This window comes from Camelina sativa, chromosome 16 (assembly GCF_030686135.1).
Source record: "Camelina sativa cultivar CO46 ecotype springtype chromosome 16, ASM3068613v1".
In the NCBI taxonomy this organism is placed as follows: Eukaryota; Viridiplantae; Streptophyta; class Magnoliopsida; order Brassicales; family Brassicaceae; genus Camelina; species Camelina sativa.
Window position 1 is genome coordinate 9513301 of NC_141895.1, and position 24023 is coordinate 9537323.

At 33.6% G+C, this 24023-nt stretch overlaps 4 protein-coding genes and 1 long non-coding RNA gene across 6 annotated transcripts; 1 reads left to right on the forward strand and 4 right to left on the reverse strand.

Moving 5' to 3' along the window:
- Positions 1-1418: 1418 nt before the first annotated feature.
- On the reverse strand, positions 1419-2188 carry LOC147925371 (uncharacterized). The gene is made up of 2 exons (XR_015583844.1): positions 2067-2188; positions 1419-1708 (listed from the first exon to the last, which is right to left on the reverse strand). It is a non-coding gene; the product is annotated as an uncharacterized LOC147925371 (long non-coding RNA).
- A 2069-nt stretch (positions 2189-4257) lies between these two features.
- On the reverse strand, positions 4258-7408 carry LOC104758980 (uncharacterized). The gene is made up of 8 exons (XM_010481954.2): positions 7233-7408; positions 6744-6936; positions 6133-6474; positions 5403-5985; positions 5085-5185; positions 4919-5008; positions 4664-4791; positions 4258-4550 (listed from the first exon to the last, which is right to left on the reverse strand). The coding sequence occupies exons 2-8, from the start codon at positions 6882-6884 to the stop codon at positions 4430-4432; spliced, it is 1506 nt and encodes a 501-aa protein (XP_010480256.1). The 5' UTR covers positions 6885-6936; positions 7233-7408; the 3' UTR covers positions 4258-4429.
- Positions 7409-11342: 3934 nt separating this feature from the next.
- LOC104758979 (proteasome subunit beta type-4-like) lies at positions 11343-14089 on the reverse strand. Its single transcript, XM_010481953.3, has 7 exons — positions 13942-14089; positions 13761-13825; positions 13586-13662; positions 12374-12503; positions 12125-12284; positions 11853-12038; positions 11343-11728 (listed from the first exon to the last, which is right to left on the reverse strand). Exons 1-7 carry the CDS (start codon positions 13945-13947, stop codon positions 11615-11617), a joined length of 738 nt encoding a protein of 245 aa, XP_010480255.2. The 5' UTR covers positions 13948-14089; the 3' UTR covers positions 11343-11614.
- A 330-nt stretch (positions 14090-14419) lies between these two features.
- LOC104758978 (uncharacterized) lies at positions 14420-17611 on the forward strand. 2 transcript variants are annotated; one of them, XM_010481950.2, is made up of 12 exons: positions 14420-14576; positions 14809-14907; positions 15028-15156; positions 15242-15366; positions 15520-15641; positions 15754-15836; positions 15924-16136; positions 16345-16482; positions 16582-16764; positions 16878-16972; positions 17058-17155; positions 17275-17611. In XM_010481950.2, exons 1-12 carry the CDS (start codon positions 14535-14537, stop codon positions 17376-17378), a joined length of 1431 nt encoding a protein of 476 aa, XP_010480252.1. In that variant the 5' UTR covers positions 14420-14534; the 3' UTR covers positions 17379-17611. The 2 variants fall into 2 exon arrangements, with proteins under 2 accessions (XP_010480252.1, XP_010480253.1); XM_010481951.2 differs by having other exon boundaries at positions 14446-14576; positions 14839-14907.
- A 235-nt stretch (positions 17612-17846) lies between these two features.
- Positions 17847-19294, reverse strand: LOC104758977 (putative nicotianamine synthase 4). Its single transcript, XM_010481949.2, has one exon. It carries the CDS (start codon positions 19117-19119, stop codon positions 18148-18150), a length of 972 nt encoding a protein of 323 aa, XP_010480251.1. The 5' UTR covers positions 19120-19294; the 3' UTR covers positions 17847-18147.
- Positions 19295-24023: the final 4729 nt, after the last annotated feature.

A 24023-nucleotide genomic window follows, 5' to 3' on the forward strand; every position in this document is an offset into this window, starting at 1 on the left:
GTCGATGTAAGAGATCTCCTTGCATTGCCGAGGTTATCTAGCAAGTGTCAAATCATAGTTTCTTGACTGTTTAAAAGACTTCAATGTTTGTCCAATGTTCAGACTTTAGAGTTTTTCATTTTTTTATTTTTTATTTAGATTGCTAAGATGTTCCGGGCCTAGGAAGCCTTGGCAATGACGCAGCCTTTTGCATTTTGTACGAATAAGGTATTGTAGATTATGAAGATCTTTAATGCAATTTGTAATCCTCTCAATACCACTGTTACTTAGGTCTACACTTCTTACACTCGTGGGCAGATGTGTTGAGAATGTCGTGAAATATCCACTGCTGCATGTTATCCAATTTGAAGTAGTTGACAAAATTGAGAACTGCATTTGGAGTGTCTAAGGGACCACTTAATCTCTCCAGTGATTCGCAACTGCTTGCTAATAGAAATTTGAGTGAAACAGGGCTCTGGCAATGACGTGAGATGTTTGTCCTGAAATGTCTCCCGTGTAGTTTTAAATTTGTTACACTCGTGGGGAGATGTGTTAAGAAGGTCTTGGTATTTCCACTGCCTTCTATATTGACATGCTTAAGACGAGAGCAATGCCTCAGTGATGCAGGCAATTTCTTCTACCACTTTCTCTGTTACTTCGAGTTTATAGATGTTGACTGGAAAATCTGGAAAACGTCTTAGTCGTGAGCATCTAAACGGCAACCCCTCTTTTCCTCTGAGAGTGTTTTCCTTACCAAAGCTTTTGACTGATTAAAACCCAACTCTTGCAATTTCCAGTTTGCTTTTAGACGAGCTAAACCGATTACAATTTGTTGAATTGAATCATGTTTTAACTTTTAGCAGAGATCAATCAGAAGAAGGGACTTGGAGAATTACCTCAGGTAGATCAAAACTGCACAGGAGAATTTTCTCATTAGCCATCAAAGTTAGAAGCTCTCCAGTTCCAAAGACTCTCTCCTCTTGTTTACTTAACATCAAATTTGGTGATGCAAATAGATCTTACCACATATGCATATTTTGGATCAAACTCGTAAACGTTATTGCGAGAGAGAAGCAAAAAAAGAAGTGAGATTCAATGCTGATCGAATTCATTTGGGAGCTAATCTCGCTTATGTGGCAGTGAGGTCGGCAGATCCAAAATGGAGAGGCGTGAGGCTATGCTCTGGTCTTGGAGGATGTGACCAGGCTGAGTTCTTCTTGCGGAGCTTTCAGAACATTGCTGATGAGGACAGCCATGCAAATGTTTCATTTTGGCTAACTTAGGCACGACCATCAGGTGGTCGAGTATTTTTTTTCGGGTAACGTTACTTTTATTGTTAGAAAGAAAAAAACATCTCGTAGAAGCCCGTTATATACAAAATTAATCATATAATTCATATCCACTATGTGTTTTTTTTAAGTTTGATTGCGAAGGCATAGAAAAAAAAATATTACTTTTTATTTTATTTTATTTATTGTAAATTAACACGATAGTCATAAGTCCGATGCTAGAATTGTATAAATACAACGTTTGAATTGCTTAGCATTAGGGGACTAATAGCAACAACAACGTTCTAGGCCACCTTAGTTTACACAATCTCCGCTGTGGTATCCTTTTTTAGTACAGGCTGCGAAACATTCTCTTGACCAAAATATTAATCGTGACCCATACCCATGTCCTCTAATACACAGAGAGATGCAATTATCCGAAACTTTGTCGATCTCTGCATCTACACAAAACCACCAAAAATATATATTAAAATATGTATATGCATAGCCGGTGATAAAATGAGCAACAAGTGCATTTGCAATGGCACTATACTAAATATAAATGTATTTATAAGCTCAGAAATAATTTTCACAAAATATTTATATGTAATTAAAGCCCATTTTTCTAAAACTGAACAGAGAGCATAACAATTTTTGCGATTTTTACACCGACCCTGTGTATATGCAAGCATGTGTATTGTATATTTGTATATATACTTACGTATAACATGTCTATATATTATTTAGAATTTTGTATAGACTCTAAAAGTTATGATTATTAGCATATCACAATCACAAACACAAAAGATTTAAATATACTTGAGGCAATAACAATATGGTTGGACAACAAAACTGCTAATATGACAATTTGAAAAATCACCAAAGCTTTTGTGATACCCATGATGATAATTATTATTTATATAAATTTAACTGAATAAGATGATGCTATTTTTAGAGAGATTCCACTTATATAATAATCTTAGTTTTGGTAATTTCATATTTCCCAATCCGCTTAATTTTGCTATTAAATGTTTTTCCAAAAAGTTGTTGACATTTATTTTGTATTTTGAACATATCTTTTGACTATATATATATATTTTGTTGACTATATCTTTTGACTATATTAAATTAAAATATTAATATCAATGAATGATAGGAATATGATAGATCCGACAAGTAAAAAATTTATATAAATTATTTTTGCAGGTAAACTAGTACTTTATTGTTTAACAAGATATGACACTTGTAAGTTTTGGTCAACAGTAACTTATTGCATAACTAAATCGAATTAATATATTGACTTTGCAAGTTCTTATTGTTACATTACACACACAAAATATTTGATTAAGAACACATTAATATAATTTGTTATGTTATATGATTCTATTTATTATAATCAACATGATAATGTTTGTACTTTGGGCTCAAAAGTCCAATTAGATAGTGACCCACGCTCTACAACGTGGGGAAATATTTACATAAATTTAGATTTGTTTATAACAAAATAATAGAAAATTTATGTATTCTATACATTTTATGAAATTATATATTTAATTTACTTAATTTCATACTCTGATTCGACCTGTAGTCTGGTACTATATTTTGGTTTGGTTACAATATCAAATTCGTTAATTATAAATTCGGTAAAGTTTTAAAAAAACCCAACAAAACATGTATTGAAATGAAAAGTAAAGGCATATTTTTGGTCGCTGGCTTCCACAGCTATTCACTTCTGAACAGGGCCATAATGTAATTTACTTGTGTAAACTCGCAACAGAACAAGTAGGAAAGCAGAGCATTTAAAGTAGGTTGATACTCTTAAGGCCATCATTAATGGGAGAACACCAAGGGTGTTCTTAGCCCAAAAAAAATATAAAAATAATGAATAGTGGCTTAGAACACTTTTTTTAGTTCTTGATATAGAACTGATCTAAGCCCAGTTCTTATTTGACGTGGCTTCATGTGATTGGACGAGATTTTTTGGGAAAAAAAAATATTTTATTTATATAAGGAAGTAATTTAAATGTTAATTTATAACTTTTTATAATTGTAATATGTTTAAGAATATTATATTAATTTATAAGTATAGAATTGCTTTTATATAAGTAAGCAATTTAAATGTTAATTTATAAGTTTTTATAATTGTAATATGTTTAAGAATATTATATTAATTTATAAGTATACAATTGCTCTTATATAAGTAAGCAATTTAAATATTAATTTATAAGTTTTTATAATTGTAATATGTTTAAGAATATTATATTAATTTATAAGTATATAATTGCTTTTATATAAGTAAGCAATTTAAATGTTATTTTATAAGTTTTTATAATTTGTAAAATGTTTATGAATATTATTTCACTATATCTTTATTCTAAGAACACCATAATTAGTTCTCCCATTTTTTTTACCTATGATCTTAACAACTGATCTAACATTATTTTCACTATATATTTAATCTAAGAACACAAAAAAAAGTTCTCCCATTAATGATGCCCTAAGAGATGTCAAGTTGCTTAGAGTTGGAATGACTTCTAAATTGTGAACTTTCAGGAACATCAGATTGTGCATTCTTTGAAAAGCCCTTGCGCTTATCATTAATTTACTTATTGTTCTCTGCTATGTCAAATGATACACCTACGGTTGATCCATCACCCTAACAAATATTCCAAGTAGAATTTGTTAGATGCAAGATGATCTGCTTAAACAACAACGTATAATCATGGTAATGCAAAACCCATCAGATAGAAAACTTACAGTTGCATTTTCTGGAACATCACAAAGTTCCAGGGCATCTACTAGAATCTGGCGTTTCCAAGGCACTTGTCTTGAAACGACTTGTCTGGCCATTACTTGTAGCAAACTGTGCATTACCACTTTACTTTTACGGTCAATATGAATGAGACAACTATTGGCGAGGATTTTTAATTAAAACCTCGACTGGAACATAGATTGAGCAAACAACTTATTGGATTCAAGAAATAAATTTGTAAATAAATTAAGAAATAAATTTGTTCCCCAAGGAAATAAACATATATCTATGTTTTATAGACATTCAATTCTTATTTAACAACAAAACATTCGATTCTTATTCCTATAGTGCTTTCTTATTATTATTTACAACAAACGGTTTATACGAGTATGATTCACAATATATATATATATATATATATATCCATCATTTAGCCTTTGATCGCTTTGTAGCATCGGAGGCTGCACAATGGTAGATTTGTCTCTGAATCTCTGTATTTGTATGGTTTTGTACATTCTGGACCAGCACATTTCTCCCGCGGTGGAGGATAACTGTATCATTTGCAAGGTTGAACCAAGTTAAATTTCGTTTAAACGGCATTGCGTAAATCTCAATGAGGTAATGAGTCCTTGCATCAAATTCATAGCTGTACTTCTAATCGTACCTGTGAGGTGTAGAGCTGAATATAGTTGGCAATCCAAGTTCTTCTGGGAATGTTACGATTGTTCCTGAAGGACCCATCACCCACTTTACTGTGTCTGATCTACGGGCAATCGTGTCTGCAGCCTTCTCCTGCATTACAAAAGATTTCAAACAATCATGAGATTATTAGACAAGAACTCATATGGGATGCTCATAGTTTCATTCAACAGAATGGACAATGCGAATGACCTTTCGAAAGTACAATTGCAGTTTATACCTTGGCCTTCTCTTCTTGGCGTTTCTTTATCTTATCTTCCTTCTTTTTCCTGCTAGAGTCTTGGCCCAGAATCTTCCTGATTGCCTCAGCCTACCCGAAGCGAAAGATATTATCTAAGCTTGCTCGATTTAACCATTCAACTGAAAAAACTAAAATAGGACCAAACCTCTGACTCTCTAGCTGCCTTTTCGACTTGCAGTTTACGTCTCCGAGCAGCCTCAGCTTTCTTTATTTGCTGATCAACCTCTAATCCATTTTCTTTTCGCTCTATAAACAAACAAAACAAGCAAACAACTTTATGTCCGAGAACAATTTGATAAGAATATATGTTGAGCAACAGTATAAGTCTCTGAACTAATGTGACAACCAGAGTAGGCCCTGCGATTGTGTCAACAATCTAATCCAAGCGCCACAGCAAGTATGCCATTAAAAAATTCATAGGGATTGTTTTAAAACGAGCAAGTCAGATATTCATCAAGCTTACTTCTAGGTGGAGCTGGAGGTAAGCCACAAGGAAACTCAATAAGGTTTCCACTATGTCCAGAACGTCTACGAGTAGTCACAGTCATTTCTGTCTTAACTTCACTCTGACCTTCTTCAGCTACTCTTCTTCTAGTTCTCGAGCTCTTATTTCCTGGCTCAACATCTGATACAACCTCTTCTTCCTCATCGTCATCGTCCTTGACATAATCAGCGTCGTCAAATGCTTTTCCCGTTTTATCCTTCTTACCTGACTTCTCTGATGCTCCTACACCACGTGGGAGTTCTACATTTTGTTTCATTACCTTGGAAAGCTTTTTATGTTTTCTGCTCCTTTCTTCATCGTCATCATCTTCCACAGCCACAACTTTAGCCATTTTCATCCTTTTGAGAAACTGAATTTCCTCGTCATCATCATCAAGACTATCGAGTCCCTCATCCAAAACACGCCTCTTAGAAATCCGGTTGCTTTTACGGATCGGATTCGTTTTTGTTTTCCTATCTTGGGTATCATTACATGAATCTGATTTGCTTGCGGTGTCCAGCGGTCTCTCTCTTAGTTTAGTGGATCGCTCGTTTGAAATTTCCTGTGAGTAAAGAAGCAAAACAATAACCAATTACAACTGTAGGAGACAAATTTCATCAGAAACACTGAACATCTCAGGCAGTTACTAGCACAGACTCCAGTGAGAAATTGAGACATATATTTCAGCATTTGAGAAAGGACTTAGTACCTGGTTGGTCTGACTAATTGCCAAGGCATCATCTGGTGCATGAGAAGACTTTGTCGAACACAATCCAATATCAGAAGCACCATCAGAAGCAGAAACTACATTTACAGTTCTTGACGAACCACCGAGTTTTAGCTTAACCTTCTTGATGGTATTCTCATCAAAACCCGCTCGATGTTCTGTTGTGTCAATTGAGTGTTTCCTTTTACAAGGGACAAGAAACCCTTCAGTTGATGCAGTGCTGTGAGCTCCACCTTGCCTCACTAGGTTACTTCCTTGGAACGAACCATTCGTAGAACCTTCATCTGACTCCACTGCTTCTATCTCTTCTATCTTATTCTCATTCTACCAACACAAAGCCAAAATCTTACACATCAGTTAACACAACTAACTCATATATTAGTACACAATGATCTCAAGTGTCATTGATTTAGACATACATCTATAGGCAGAAACTTTTACGGCCGCAGAGTAAAAGTGCTCTACAGAAATACTAAAGAAGTATGAATACTATACCTACCACGAAAACTATTCTCACACAAGTAAAAGAGGTAATATTGTACAATAAGAATTATGTTTACATTGCAAAGATTTATATGTTGGTGGTTTCTTACACTGTCAGGGATTGGTGTGGATGGCAACGACGAAGCATCCTGTAACTGTCGTTCATTCCAAGGCCGGCGCAACGTTGTGCTTCTCTTCTTCTTTGTTGCACTGCTAGTATTACTGAACCCTATACCTCCAAGACTTTCCATAATTGTTTTTGCTTGACTCAAAAATCAAAGCTCCACATACTTGAAGACGTCCCTGAATATATATTACTCATCAGCATCAGATCATGAAATCAGAACATCCACAGCAACAAAGAGCTTATAGCTTAGAAATACACAGCTAAATACAGATTCCCATTTGTTATCAACTTAAGCAAGCCTGTAGAGGAAACACAATAATCAATTTGGAAGAGACTTTTAGAATCCAATTCACAATTCGTTTTCAGGGTCATGGTTTAGAGTCTGAGGTAATTCAAGGATCTTGATTTAGATTCACAACAAAGACAAAAAGCTAATTACTTGAATTAAGAGGTCGATTAAACAAAAATTTACCTGATTTAGATTCAAAGGATCGAATTTTGAGCAAAGGTACGCTGGAATTAGGGTTTATGGTTTATTGGAGTTGACGAAGAAGAAGATGAACTTCACCGTCTTCACTCTCTTCTGTGAAGAAGAAGAAGCCAGAGAAACAAAGGGCGTAGGTTAGACTAATAACTTAGTTGCTAAACAGGTATATCTATCTACTGGGCCTTGTATTTCGTTTCTTTGTATAAATCGGCCCATTAAGACAATGCAGTCTCCCTCCACAAACGTAATGTGTGTCTTTAGTTTTTATTTTCCAATAGGGGGGGAATATGTTTGTTTTTATTTTTGGTGGTCCAATAATACTTATATTGAAGCTCTAGATTGATGTTGCGGAAAAAACGAATGAACAATTAATGGATTAAACCTCTCTATTTTTAGGATGAACAACAAACCATCGTGAATGATGCAGCATATTATTCATTATTGTTAGGCCTTGGTGTTGTGTTTCTTGCCCAACAAGTTACGGGTTTTATGTGGTCTTTACGTAGCTTTCAATGAGTATTTATGTTAGTTTTCTATTTTATGTTAGAAGAAGATATACTCTTTACTTTTAGGATTAGAATTAGAATATTTGATGTTTATTTCTTCCCTTAGTTTTTAGATATGATTATCCCTTATAAAAGGGGATCAAACTCTCAGATGTATGGACACTTATTGAATTGATAATAAAGAGTTATATTAAAGAGAGCTTTGTATAAGTCTAGAGAGGAGGACTTTCACCCCCATAAAGATCTTACCTTGAGTAGGACTCTCAGGTCCTATCCATTCTTAGCTTCTGCACTGATGAGAATAAGTTTATTTTTTATGTAAAATTAGTTTATAGTTGGTTTACAACAGATTTCTTTCAATTTTTTTTCTGTTTACATAATTTATGAATGATAAATAAAAAACGGTTCGCTATAGAGATAGATTTCTCCGCTCCAATTATTGTAGGGTACCCATTCCTTACTAAAACTGCTTATACTGATTATCAAAATCCAATGGACAATATCACAAAATGATTTTATATAATCCATTAAATCTGAAATTATTCATTAAAATTTTGAAAAAACAAGCAAACGACAAATTGTTAAAATATGATCCATTATAATGATAAATGATCATGATCTCCATTATAGTGTATTACTCCTTCTTCTTATCATTTGAGAAGGCCGATTAAGATGAGAAAACCTACAGATCCATAGTTATCAATTCTTTCAAAAATATTATGATTTCACACAACAAGTGTGGTTCTTCGATTATCTCCAGTTCTCTGGTTTCAATAGGCATGTCGTTTTCTTTAATGTATTGTATCAGCTTCTTCTTCAACACCTAAATTCACATAAATTTTATTAATGATTTGTAGACAAACTATAATTAAAGAAAATACCCTAAAACAACACAAACCCAGCTTTTTTGCTTTCAAATATATATACTAAAAATTTTATTTAAAAAATCCAAACTTTTTTTATGTTTAAACCAAAACCATTTTGAACCTATTCCTAGATTTTTATGAACCCTTTTTATACCTAGCTTGGATTATATTTTCAGGGTCTTAAAGATTTTTGTTTGGTAATTTTAGACAAAACAAAAAAATATATATATACTATGATATATTTTTAAATTGACTATTATCACCTTGAAACGCCTTTTTTGTTTTCTCGAAGTTAGGCGCATCATATCACTTAGTATGGATTCAAGCTCGAAAATCGGAATTTTTTTCGCCATCTGGCACTTTCCTTCTGTATTCTGTGGTGGTTCCATATCTGGATCATCGACTTCAACCTCAAGAATTGTAATTGTGTTCACCATCGTACACTCTTCATCTCCCTCTGGTGGTGGTTCAACGTTTAGATTGAAATCGACTGTATGGTGCATCACCCTCTTTCCACGATCCATTTTTTGATTATTCTTATTTGTATTGTAACAAGAGCTCAATTGGTTTTTGTAAAGTAGACAACGTTTCAAAAAAGGATTTGTTTGGTCTTATATTTTTTTTCTGGTCATCGACTTTAATTGCTTGACTCAAATGAGCCAATTTTGGGAAACATTTTTTATATAGAAATTTAATAGCCAATTTGTTTGGTCTTTAATTTTTTTTGGTAAATTTTAAATCTTTGAATGAATTAATAATTAATCCAAAAAAATCGCAAGTATTAATGTCATATGTGTATGATCTTTTACTAGTTTATTTGTTTTTATTTTTTGGCATCTTAATAAATTTATTCGCAAGTATAAATTTATTTTCTGCAAAAAAACATCAAAATCACTTTTTTTTAATATTACGACCTATCTCCGAAAAATGTAGATGAACCATACCCTAAGTCAAATATATTATGCAATATAACTCTCATACATATGTTTTATACGTTTTAGTGGTTACGTACATTATATTGTTAAAATCTTTAGCTTCCTCATTGCCAAAGCTTTGATTTGATATATGATTATCAAAACTTTACAAACTTAATGGTGATGGCAATATGTTATATTGCATATTATTTTTTACGCTGTAGGATTAATCCGCTTTTTTAGATGGAAAATAAAGTTGTAAAAATGGTAACTTGAATCTTTAGTTATTTATATAATAGAAAATCCTTGTAAAATTTTTCAGAAAATTAATATTCTTTGTATGAAAAATAAATTAATTATTATCATTTGAAATTAGTTTACATTTAGTAATAGTGAAAATTAATTTTTGAAAATGTATTTAGATAAGAACTTAGCTATTAGTATTTTAATCTAAATAATTCTTAAATTTTTAATGTAACTATAAAATTTCACCCAAGATTTTTTTTTTCTTTCTAAATCATACTTAAAATTAAAATTAGGAAAGGATATTCAACTTCTTCTTATAGTTAGTTTCATATGAGTTTTAGTTACGCTATTTGACTAGAGAGAATATATAAGTTGAAGGATGGAACCATTTATTTTGAAATGATCCGACCCGTTCTATATAAAAAAATAATATAAAATATTAATTTAGTTAAAAATTAATAATCTTCTATTGTAACCTACTCTCTCATTATTCTATTAATCAAAACTGTTTTATCTTTCCCTACTACAAAGCTAGCTTTAAAGGAAACCACTAATTATTTAACTAAATCTGGAAAAATGAAATTATATAATAATAAAACATGTATTGTACTAAAACAATTTTGATTAATAAAATAATGAGAGGGCAGGTTACAATAGAAGATTAATAAATTTTATGAAATTGTGTGAAAGATATGAATACAAAATGAGAAAAGAGTATTACAATGTTGTCTTTAGAAAAAAACAGTATTAATTTAGTTAAATTGGAAAAGTAAAAAAAAAATATAATAAACACATGTTATCTTTTTTTTTTTCTGTCAACAATTTCTTAAAGTAAAAGGGTGAGCTAACAAAACCGGAGAAACATTATTTACATACAATACAAAATGCAGTAAAACATGAATATTTCGTACTAATTTATCCGCTTTGAAATTGGTACTACGAAGAATTATAAAGAAATCAAAATGAGAGAACTCCTTGTTGCTCTTCTCTACTTCATCTAAATAGGTCGGAAAAAGCTAATCATTCTGATATCGCCTACATATGGGAGTTAGTCATTTGTATAAACTTTAAAAGCCGCCTAACCGAAACACCAAACATATAACTAATTGTGGACAAATCAAGAATAGGCCATATAAATCTCCAGCCTGAACAAGAGGAAGCTCTTGTTAAGCAAAGCAAATCCGATTTCAAGCTAAAACTCGACGAAAATAGAAAGAAAAAAAAAACAATTGTCAACAAGATACACTGAATTCAATTACAGAGATGAGTTATGGCTGGAAATACCGTAGCCGAAACATTTCCATATCCAAATCCGACGAATGTCAACAGCTCAAACTGGCCGAATGAGGAACAAACCACCAAAGATTTAAAACAATAAAGATCATTCCTAGTCGAATCGATGGTGGCCGGAGCTATGAAAGCCTCCGGTTGATTGAAAAAAAAAAAAAAAGCAACGACTGTTGAAACTGGAATAGGAAGAATAGAGAAAACTTTGAAGGCAAAAAAGTTAAAAGTAAAAAATTGTTCATGATAAAACAAAGATCTCCTATAGGTTAAAAACGATTTTAAATTTAGAACTTCATTTTTTTTTTCATTTACAGAGAAAAAAAGATAAACTAGTTTTACTAATGTTTTCACGCCCGGTCCGGACCAAATCCAAAGATATGAAAACAACGTCAAATCCAAAGATATCCAGAACTTTATATAAATCCTCATTGATCTGAACTCTGGAATGTCATGAAGAAACCAACTACAGTACAAGCGTTTAACAACATCACATAAATTTTAAAAGCTTACTCCAAAGAACTCCAGAGAATGTGGTTGCTTCTCGCTTCTTACCAGGAGCCTTCAGCACTGGCGGTTGGGTTGTGGAACGATGAGTATTCCCAGAATGTCTTCAATGAGTATGGCTGAGAAACCGTCACGCCTTCTTCTGTGATCTTTGCTATCTGCACATTTTTCATGTTTACCGTTATTACAATCCAGATGAAGAACTCCAACCAAACTAAATGTGAGGTTATTCTTGTTCATGAGATAAGATAACGGGCAAAAAACTTGTTATCAAAGACAAACCTGAAGCTTGTTAATAGCAGATCTGTCACGGTAAAGAAGCACACGCATACATTTCTCAAGGAGCTTGACACCATCTTCAAAGCTCAGGTCCGCATGCCACTCATCACGAAGAATTGGCCTCGCGAGATGGTTTCCAAAGCCAGTGGCAACATGATCATCCTCAAAACTAACACCAATCATTGAAACCTAGAGAGAATCAAACAAAACCAAATCATTAGCTACATTCAAAAGAAGATTATTATATATATGTGAATGAAAAGTCTGACGCATACCATTCCAAGGTAACTTTTCCCGTTTTTGACGCCTCCAAGGACGAGAGTGTTCCACAGAGGGTTAAACTTGTTCCGACGGTTATACATCACACGGGTCAGATAGTTGTGAATCTCTTTTGGTCCCAAAGAATTACCATCATCCCACATGTTATCGTTCAGGCTGTGTAAAAACGAGGGGTCGTGAGGCATAACAAGAAGGAAATATTTTTTTTTTTTAAAAGAGAAAAATTGAAACAAACAGATTCTTACGTGAGCTCATCAAGATAACGGAGAATCTCCTGAAAGTCACTGATTTCTCCACTGGCACCAAGAAGAGAATGCTTGCCAATAGCCCTCATCCTCTCAATGTTCTTGTATCTTAAGGTGGATCCATATGAACCTACAGATTCGCAAAAGTTTGAAGGTGAGTTGAAGCTACAAAAGTATCATCATTTACTCTCAGATGAAAAAATTCCAGGAAACCAAGTACACACAGAGATCATCAGCATCACTAACCATACAGACATCTGATAGTTCTTTTGCATATAGTGAGTTGGTGTTAAACTATCTCGCTAATGTACACAAGGGACTAGAAGCAGTCAAAACTTATCAACTATATTTTCTTGTTCATTCAAACTTGTGCACTCAAATCAATGAAATAATCCTCAACTTATAGCCCACCCTAAATATTAAGATAACAGAGAGCAGGAACAGCCGGTGTATATATTGGAACGAATATGTAGGTAGGCAAACAAACGCATGAGAAAACTAAACTGTCACAAGAAAGCAGACCAATAAACAGCAAAAAAGCAATTGCATGTCTTTGTTTTAGCCACAAATACATATTCTTATCATGAAAGCAATTGCAGACCCGAAAAAGATGCAACCAACCAAGTTGACCAGAAACGTTGTATCTCACTTTCATCATCATGTCTGAATATCTCAAACAGATCATGTGTATTAAAGTAACAGCTAAAGAACTGCAACAAAAGATACTAACCATACTACAAATGAGGCATAAAAGACACTAAATAAATAAAATTAAAAGGAACCATGTGGATGAAGCTACCACTCCAAACAACCTGAATGCTTAACAGACCATGAATGTATACAAAAGAGCATACATGGGACTATCTACTACGAAAACAAAATCAATGTCAATAATAAGATTCTAAACATCATTCAGAATTCATGCTGATCAATACCCATGATGTATTTCAATACCGTGCTGTGATCTCTCACCAAAAAGAAACAGATTTACCTAAAACAAACACAAGTGACGCAAAGCAAACGCTGCAAGCAATCAAGCTCATAAATCTAAACATAGATTGCAAGTAAACTTGCGCAAACTCCTAAGAAAACATGAATCCAAGACTAAATTCAATTACTTAACCTAATGAGCATGGAAGTACAAGTACAAATTACCCGTAAAACAGTGAAATGCAACAACGAAAGAGCTGAAACTTGGAATAAGAAACATACCTCCCATGTCAGAAGCCATCAAAACCCCATCTTTGTACTTGATTGCAACAATTGAAGTTCCAGTAACATATGGGTACCTAACCAAAATTTCACAACATAAACCCTAAAAATCCAAAATCGAATCCTAAAATCGAAAACCCTACATAATAAGCATAAGAGAAAGAGAATTTTTTACAGCGTTCTTTGTGATTCAGCTTCTGCGACCTTCCCAGCATCTCCGTTCTCAATCGGAATAGTAAACTACTCAGACGAAGAACAAAATCAAAATCAGGAACAAATAAATCAAACCCAGAAGAATCAGAAGCATACACAGTGAATAAAAACATTAAAGTTTACAGATTGATCTGAATACTTACAGTCATCTTCTCGAAAATTCGTAGTAAGCTTCTGAGATTTTTAGGTTCTTCTTCTTCAAGATCTGATGTTTTTTTCGTTTTTGTTTACCTCTCACTAAAAAGACTTCTGCGATTTCCTTTTGCTCAAGAAACAAACTGAACCGGTTCTAACCCGGTGTTTACTGGTTAAACCTGGTTATTGATCTATTGATCTCACACAAATATCAATTTTATCGGTTTAAACCGGTTCTTGACCTGACTCGATCTCACACAAATATCAAGTTTATCGGTTTAACCCGGTTATGGACCTGTCTTGTTTCACACAAATATCAATGTTATCGGTTTAAACCGGTTATTGACCTGACTCAATCACAAATATCAATATTATTGGTTACCCACTCTAAAATCAATTTTATCGGTTTATATAATGAGTTGACCCGACCCGAAATAATGCGGGTTTATACATGACCCGACCCGAATAAACTCAACTATCAAATAAGCCCAAGTCCAGTAATATTCAAACTTCAACTCTCTCTCTTGAGTCTTCTTCACCTTCTAGAATCGTCTTTGCTCATTCTCGTCGACTGTTTTCTCGCCGGAGAATATCTCTCAGTATGGCTAGGTCACCGAACAAACACGGCCGAGATCAAACTCAGGTAACCAATTTTAACTCAATTCATCTTCGTTTCATGAATCGCCTCTACCTAAGGTCGCTGTTTACTAAGGATTGAGAAGAAACAAAAAAAAAAAAAAAATGGAAACGATTCGCGCTTCTTAGTTCCACTTCGTTATCTAGATTATTAATAGAACGAATTGTAGTATACTTGTTTATGTGTATAGATTATGAATGAAGTAGATTTAGATTCGATTTTTTTTTTTGGTTTACAGGATTTCCAGGGATTTTTGAATGACTTGCAGGATTGGGAACTTTCATTGAAGGATAAAGACAAGAAGATGAAGCAGAGACCTTCTAATTCGTTGAATCCGGTTCGTTCTTTACTTCTTTTGAATGTGTATACCTTGGAATTAAAAAAAATTCAGAAGTTACTCCCATTTTATAAGTTTGATTGCATCCTTATAAGGTTTTTTTTGTTTTGGAACTTTCAGAGTAATGAGATATTTAGACCAGGTGGTTCAGGGGAGTATGACTTTGTTAAGAATCATGGTTCTATTAGTGATTTGTCGAGTAGTTTGATCGGAGAAAGTCCATTGGATGCTAATTCAGAGAAGGAGCAGGTACTTAATTGTCTTCAAGCTATGCTTTTATCATGTGAGATCCTCTTGGTGATGTATACTTAATGGATCTTACTCTTCAATACAGGGGAATGAATTTTTCAAGCAGAAGAAATTTAATGAGGCGATTGATTGTTACTCTCGGAGCATTGCTTTATCACCTAATGCTGTGGCTTATGCAAATCGCGCGATGGCTTACCTAAAAATCAAAAGGTTATAGCTCATTGTCTTTTTTATTGGTTTCCATGAGTGTGAGGCTTGTTTGTCTTGTCTTTCATGAGTGTGAGGCTTGTTTGTCTTGTCTTCCATCAGCAGATAATCTCTAAGCTATTTTTTCTGATCTTTGTAAAATGTTTCTTACGTTAGATATCGAGAGGCTGAGGTAGACTGCACAGAAGCCTTAAATCTGGATGATCGATATATAAAAGCATACTCACGCCGAGCGACAGCTAGAAAAGAACTTGGAATGATTAAAGAGGCCAAAGAAGGTATCACCCAGACGGCCAGACCCATATATTCATTCAATCTGTTCTCTTGAGATACATACAATTTCTTTATTACATGTTGCTGGATATGTAAGGTGATTAAAATTACTTGCAGATGCGGAGTTTGCTTTAAGATTGGAGCCTGAGAGCGAGGAACTTAAGAAGCAATATGCCAACATCAAATCTTTGCTCGAGAAAGTAATATTTTCATACGTTGTTTTCTGTATATTTGCCAGATAAACTTTCTATGCTTCGCAAACGGTTAACTTTTTGAATTCGGAGCAGGAAATCATTGAGAAAGCCAGTGGAGCAATGCAAAGCACTGCACAAGACTTACTCAAAAAATCAGGTTTGGATAAGAAAACAAAAATGTCAAATGCAGAAATGACTATGAAGCCGGTGACTCTAGGGGCCAAAACGAACAGGGATATGGTTCAGCCTTTTCCAGGTAGCAAGGAAAGTTCGGGAAAGAAGCTCATTGAAAATGTACAACCTGAGGTATATTCCAAAGTTTATTCTGTTTGATATATCCTAAGTTCAAAAATGCACATCTAAAAAAGGTCGTGTAGAATTTGTTATACTAGTAAAGTTTGTCTGATATTATTATCACATTGAATCTTTATCTCTAATTAGCCCAGATGGAATTTTCGAGAGCTTGTCTCATGGTACTTGTCATCCAAACTTTTATTCTTGTGTGGCATCTCAGGAGAAAAGAAAAGAAGGTACGAAGAAAATTGCAGCTCTCACGGAAAATCTAGACAGCAAAAAATTGACGCCTAGAAGCCCAAGTTATGAAAAGGAGGCGAAGTCTTCTGACAGAAATGGTACTCAGCCTTCTGCACTGGTAAGTATTGGTGATCTGAGTGTTGTTATAAAAAGGTTGACGTGATACAACAAAATCCAGTCTGATGCTACAAAACTTGTCCCTACTCTAATTTTACAGGGAAACAAGGTTTCCAAAAAGCTGGAACTAAAACCATCAGTACACGAGCTTGCTGCTCATGCAGCGTCACTTGCAATGACTGAAGTTTCTAAAAACATTAAAGCCCCAAAATCAGCTTACGAATTTGAGAACTCTTGGCGGAGTTTTTCTGGCGACCGTGCCCTACAAACCCAACTGTTGAAGGTTTGTTAGCACATTCCTCTTTCTTAGTGGATGGAGTTAAGTACCACCTGCCAAAACTTATTTATCGAATTCCTGAATAACAGTGTCACCCATCATGTTTGTAAATGTATTAGGTCATGTCTCCGAGCTCTTTACCTCAGGTTTTCAAGAACGCCTTGACTTCTCCGGTGCTAGTTGACATAATAAAATGTGTAGCCTCATTTTTCGCGTGAGTAAGCTGAACATTTGTATATTTTGGCCTCACTAGAAAGTCTGTTAAAAAAAAGGTGCTTATGGTTTTCTGAATGTTGCAGTGAAGACATGGATTTGGCTGTCAAATACATTGAGAACCTAACAAAGGTTCCTAGATTCAACATGCTCGTCATGTGCCTTACCTCAACCGAGAAAAACGGTACTCCCTTTATCTGCTTCATGTCATGTCAACGATCTTTAATATAATCAGAGCATATACATGTTGTGTAAATGACCTTGCATCATAATATTTGTGATATTTGATTTCTTTTGGAGCAGAGCTTCTGAAGATATGGGAGGATGTTTTTTGCCATAAAGCAACTCCAGTGGAGTATTCAGAGGTCTTAGACAAACTGAGGTCGAGATACTGCCTCAAACAGTAACCTAGGGAGATGGATCTTTTAAGCAGCGTACATGGTGAAAGATTTTGCACACCCAGTAAGCATTTTTCAATGATCATTAACCAGTTTTTTGTTTGCGGTCCAAAAAGATACCGGTTCTGGTTTTGTTCATATATTTACCGGTGAATCGTAGAATATAAAAACCGGGATCTTGACATCTTGTTCAGGTTAAACTCTTCAATTATTCAAAGCTATTGCCATTTTTCATTTCCCAATGTGTGTTGTTTGCATGTTGGAGAGTTTCCTTTAAAATAGGTTTAAGATTCTGAATCTAAATTGCGACAATTGGAACTTAGAATAGAAACAATGCTCTTCTATTTTCATAGACGACATGAGCAGCACAAGAATCATGTTCTGAGGAATTAGATCTTTTTCTACTTTAGGATGTAATCTTACAAAGTCTGCTCTTTGAACAGAGCCGAAAGCAAAAACTTCCAACCAATCGTATCGTTATCGTAATAATGGGACACTTTATTATGTTCATATCTTTGTTTTATTTCCGACAAGAATAATCGGTTCTGTCTAACAGAATCTGATTGACCACCCTTTGCAAATTGCAATAGACATCACAGAATCCACAACCAAAAAAGAAGTGGTCATTGTCAATTTCAAATCAGATGCTAAGAAACAGAACAAAAGAAGAAGATGAAGACAAGATCAAGACTGTAGCAAAAACAGCCAACATTTTTCGTAATTTTAAAAAGGCACATCATAAGATAGATCAAGAAAACTTTAATCAAGCAGCTATTTTTTAAGTAAGTTGTTCTTCGCCTGCGAACTCCTCGATAATGTTCTTCTTGTTCATAATCACGTGGATCTTGGAACAGTTACACGCGAGATCCGAAGCTTGATCTATGTGATCATGAACAACACCATTATTAATACCATCTCCACCGAGCTTCCTTGAGATAACAATGGAGTTGATAACTTCATCGGTCGGGTGGTAAACAGATAAAACTTGGAAACCTTGCAGATCACAAGGTTCGACGATAGGATAGAGAAATGCTCTAGGTCCATGAGCGCTTCTCAACATGAGCAAAGCACCAGGAGACATGTGTTTCTCAAGATGCTCGATGACTTTAACTTTCTCCTTTTTATCCATCCCGACAAGAGCAGCCAAGAACACAACGTCGAAGCCCTTCAAGCTCTCGGTCACATCCATTACGTCAACGGTATGAAAGAACATACGTTGAGAGAGATCGGGATCAGACGAAACCAAACGAGCTGCAACCGAGTTCGCTGATGCATCGATGTCGAAGTTGTGAAAGATCGAGTCTTTGAGATGGAAAGAGGCAAGAACAATGGAAGTAAGAGGGAGAGGACCAGAGCCAATGAAGGCTACAGTCTTTGGAACAGATCCGTTAAGGTTCTGATCGAGGAGATCGAACTCGAGCTTGCTTAATTTGAGATAGTTGTTGTAGTAAGGAAATAGATTCAAATGGTGAAGTGGGTTGTCTTCAAAAGAAGTTAAGATTGAAGAGAAGTGATGCTCCAAGTAACCTTCAGCTTCTCCACAAATTTTGATGAGGTTTGATCTCATCTCTTGGATGCTTTCGGACATCTTGGTGACGTCGATGTTAGGGTTTGGTGGTATGCATGTGGACACGAGCTGCTTGAAGAGAGTGTCGACATCTTCACAAGGCTTCAGGGTCTCGAGCTTCGAGATCTTTTCGTACAGATCGCAGATCGTGTTCACTAGCTGGTCGTCTTGGCAGTAACCCATGTCGACACTATGTGGTTTGCGAGAAAAAGAAAATGAAAAAGTTTTTTTTTTTTTTTTTTTCTCTGTTAGTCTTAAGAGTTGTGGTTCTCAGGTGGTATGAAGTTTTTGGAGAGATGGTTATTTATTAGCAGATTTATGGGCTCCATATCATAATAATAAATATACTTTCAGCTTCTTTTAATAACCCTCCCCATGATAAAATAAAAATAAAGTACTAGATCTCTCAATTACTAATTAATCCAAGTTTTTAAAAAGGTTGTTTCAAAAAAAAAAGTTAATTAAAGTTGTTATACATTTTTTTAGTTAAATAAGAAATGTCTTCAGTTTTAAAAAGAAAAAAAAATTAATATTGTATACAAACTGTTTATTGTAAAAAGTAATGCAATTATAATTAAATTTAACTTAATTTCTTCATATGTATGAAAAACCTTCAAACTATCATTAATTAAAACTTGAATTATTTTTAAAATTTCGTATCGCAATTCATGATCTGTTATTTAATTTAAATTTAATATGCATGAATGACATGTCTTTGGACATTATTACATAATTATTACGTAACTAATTTATTTATTATTTGATACAATTTGAAATCTTTTTCTTTTCTTCTAAATTGTAAATATTTCATTGATAGTATAAACGTTTAGCTGAGAAAACTTTACACATGGATCACAACAACAACAACAAGAACAAAAGAACATGAAAGTATAAAACAGTAATTAAACGGGAAACCAAGTTTTTGGTCCATCTGCTCAACCAAGCAATGAAGATGCGAGAACAAGATGAGGCGATGACGTTTTAGTTGTCCTTCCCAGATACACGTTAATTAAAAAAGGAGAAAGACAATTGCAGATTGTAAAACACCTTGTTACGATAAACGAGTTTCTTAAGTGATCGAGTCAAGTATACATTAGTACGTACATATATAGCTATATAATGGTTTGAACAAACAATAATACTGGTGACCATTCACATTTTATTTTTCTACTACTCTTATTTTCTACTAGTCATACCATAAAACAATTTTTAATCCAATTCTTCATTTGATTCTTAAAAACAAAAGAATTTTATTTATTTTGGATTTTGTACGGGTTAAACCTTAAAAGCATCTTCAACCCATTTCTATTTTTTTCTTTAAAACAAAATAACTTCTTTTTTTCTTCTTTTTTTTTTTGCCATCAATTTAATAGTCAAACCCTAAAAGTATCTCCAATTCATTTTTCCATTTTTTTTTCTTCAAAATGGAATCACTCCATTTTGATGTTGGGGTTTTCTCCAATTCTACTCCAAATTAAGTATGGAGAACTCTTTTCTAAAAAAAAAAAATGGATTGGATCAAATCTTACTCCAAAACCCTAGTTTTGAACTGAATATAGAAATGGGTTGGAGATGATCTAACTCTTTGTAATTTTTTAAATATTTTACTTTATCTTCCTATTTTGGATATTTTAAAATAGTTTAGTGTTTTTCCTCATACAAAAACCTACAAACTATTTTCTGCAAAAGTTATTTTAACGAAGGGCTTATTTGCAGAATTACTTCGTTATATATAGGCTTATATAGCCAACTTGTAAATGAGTGGAATTTTCAAATATCATAAGCACATATATAATTTTTGATGCCTTTAATTTATTATTTATATGGTATGATATAATTATAAAATCGTATAAATCAATTCTCTGTACACCAGGATTTCTCCAATGATATTCTGCGGTTCCCAAGAATTGTAGGTAGGAACGATTGGAGAGTTGTAGCTTTATATGCATTATAGAAGATTTTAGTGGCTACATAATTGACCATACATTATCACTATTTTCGTATCTATTTGCATATTCATTTCTTATCACGAACTATTAGCCAGAAACTCATTATGATTACTTATAGACAAACATGCATAATTACATCTAACTGCATTTATCGAAATTGATTTCGTCCATTAACTGCATTTATCGAAATTGCTTCCATGGTTCCATGTATATCGAGTTCAGAGTCAACCATAGAAGGAAAAGTACTGAAAAAATGAATTTCTAGTAATGGACGAAAATAGGCGAGAATCAAAATCACATATGTAATAAGTTAATTAGCGGACTATATTCAGCTGTTTTAGTATCCAATCCAAAGAGATTATGGGCATAGCTTACGAACATTTTGGTTAAGCAAAATTAGGGATGGAAGTAAATGATATTTTACTACTTATAAGAATTCTAATTTTTTTTTTATAACCATTATCGACTGATCCGTTTACTAATCTAATATATGAACAACTATTATAAAATTTTATATTCTTATCCTCCTGTATATTTTTGATAACAATATTGTAAGCTTTTGTTTTTTTTTTTGGGTTTTTTTAATTTGTTTGGTAAAATTTTACTCTATTTAACCCATATAAGTTTTACTTTGGGTAGTTGCTCATAATGAGAGGTGACCAAGTTGAGACTATGCGACAGGATGTTGCCATCCTCACTGTTGTGCACATTCGACGGATCCAATTTAAAGATTTCTCATAACTTTCGTATATTTTACCAAATAATCATTTTTTAATTATGTCAACTACTAAATAATAATTAAAAAATGTGTTATAGTCCTGTAAAGTTCTGCCAACTATATGTATCAATGTATGAATACACTTTAGAAAAAATGGTTCAATATTTTTTCGTGTCCTGTAAAATGGTCGATGACACACTATGAGTTAAAAAAAAAAAAAAAGCTTACAGGGAGAACAAAAAAAAAGTAATATTAGACAATTATGTCGTGTCGTGTCGTTACACGGGTGGTTCTATCACTTCGGATGTAAAGGCGCCTCGTATCTATCTTATTCGAGTGAGACATATCACATTATCACTTCGTTTTCCTTGTATGATTTTCCAAATTCCAAAATCACCATGTACATAACATAACTCGAAAGTTTGTGTGCTAAATACTCCAATTTAACCTATATACTAATAGTGTCTCTTCAAAAGGAAAGAGTTATACTAATATTGATCAATAGTTCAATACAAGTTATTAAGCCAAAAGAAAAGAGTTAAATATCCAACCTCTATTAAATACTGTCTGATGATCTTGGTACATACGTTTTATTGGATTTAGGACAATTCTCATCAATATTACTAAAATAATTTTTAAATTTCAAAAATAGTATTATTATTTTTATTTCTTTAAAATACCACTCAATTTTTTTTTTACAAATATACCACAAAACTAAAACTAGAGATGTCAAACGGGCATGCCGACGACCAAACGGACCAACCGTGATGATCTGTTTTTCCAATGATCCGTGGTGTATCGGTCCACGACGAGCGACGGGCAACGTACCATGGCCCATATCCGCCCCGCAAAAATTGGCGGTCTAACGGGCATGCCCGCGGGCATTGTCTTCTTCTTCTATTCTACCTCCTTTATTACAATTTTCTTCTCTGCTACGACATGTTTCTCTCCGTTATGGACTTCTAAAAACCATAAGAATAAAAGCACAATGAGTAACACAAACTATAATACGGAAAAGAAGAGATTTTCTGTGGCTTAGTATTGTAGAACTTGGAATCTCGTAAGAATGACATCAACATAGAGACGCAATAGGGTCAGTGAATCTTCATACCCAGATAAATCTTACAATTTAGAAATCAATTAAAATAATAAGGTCGACCAAGATTGTACAACAATAAGTGTTAGACTATATAATATAGAGATGAACTTACCTGGAGAATGATGGTACTTCTGAAATAATATATAAACTCTTAAAAATTATTTTTAGTTTTTGTAGTATTTTTGGATTAAACACTTTGTAATATTATCTTATGATGGTACTTCTGAAATGAAAACTTAGTTTACTGGTGTTTTACATTATTTTTTAGTTTAAGATGAAATCAAACCAACAGATATGGGAATAATCATCAATTATGTAGTAAAGATAACACATGCACAAACATTAAATTTGCATTGTTAACTTAATTCCACTCAAGTGCAGTAACCTTTGCTTGGCACGACCAAGCCACGCGTTAGCGATGGCCTCACACGGGTTCATTGAAGGATGAAGCATGTTCATCAATGGCACGTGTATTATCTTCATTGGGCCTCTGAATCAGGGTGTGACCTAATTAAAAAAGTCAATTAGCAGCTTCATGGGTCTTTCTTTAATATACAGTATGTTTTAATGGAAAATGACGAAAGAAAAATGACAAAGTGGCTAACTTTTAGCATCAACCGGATTGACGCGACTACTCGACATTGAAAAATCTATTTCACTTTTTTTTTTTATGTATTTTTCTGATATAATCAAATATTATTGACCCCTCAAGATCAACTGAAACAAAATGTCTAATGCCCCAAAGTCACGATGAAAACATATACAAATCCAAATAGTGTTTTGTCTTTCGCCTTTTCGCAGTTTCTTAAGTCTTTTTCTAAAGAGATGAACCTCAGGTATACCCTCAACCACTCTAATTGGTAGTTAAAAAGTAGTGGTTTTCTTTGGACGAACATATCGTGGTATAGTAGTGATGACTATCCAACTTCGAACCTCCATATGTTTTTGAACACTTTTTTTTTTGTTTTTTTTGCAATATTACGATAGATACATTTAAAATTGATCCAATCAACTTATACCATGATAGTTTTCACGTCATGTTTAGTAATATTTTTATGTTTTAATAATGAATGGTATATCATTTTCACGTTTTAGGTTTTAATAAGATTTTTAATATCTATGATAAAAAAGGTAATTTTGTCAATTATGTTATCAAATAAACTTTTTTTTTTTGGGAAATGCCATTTCGAGAACCTCATATCAGGAAAAAGTCATACTGTCTTTTTGTTGCAGGGTTAAAAGACATAAATGATCTTTTGTGGTGTTTGCGGCTAGAATGAAGGTGTAATTGATGGGTAGTACGATTGCATTCATTGTTGAC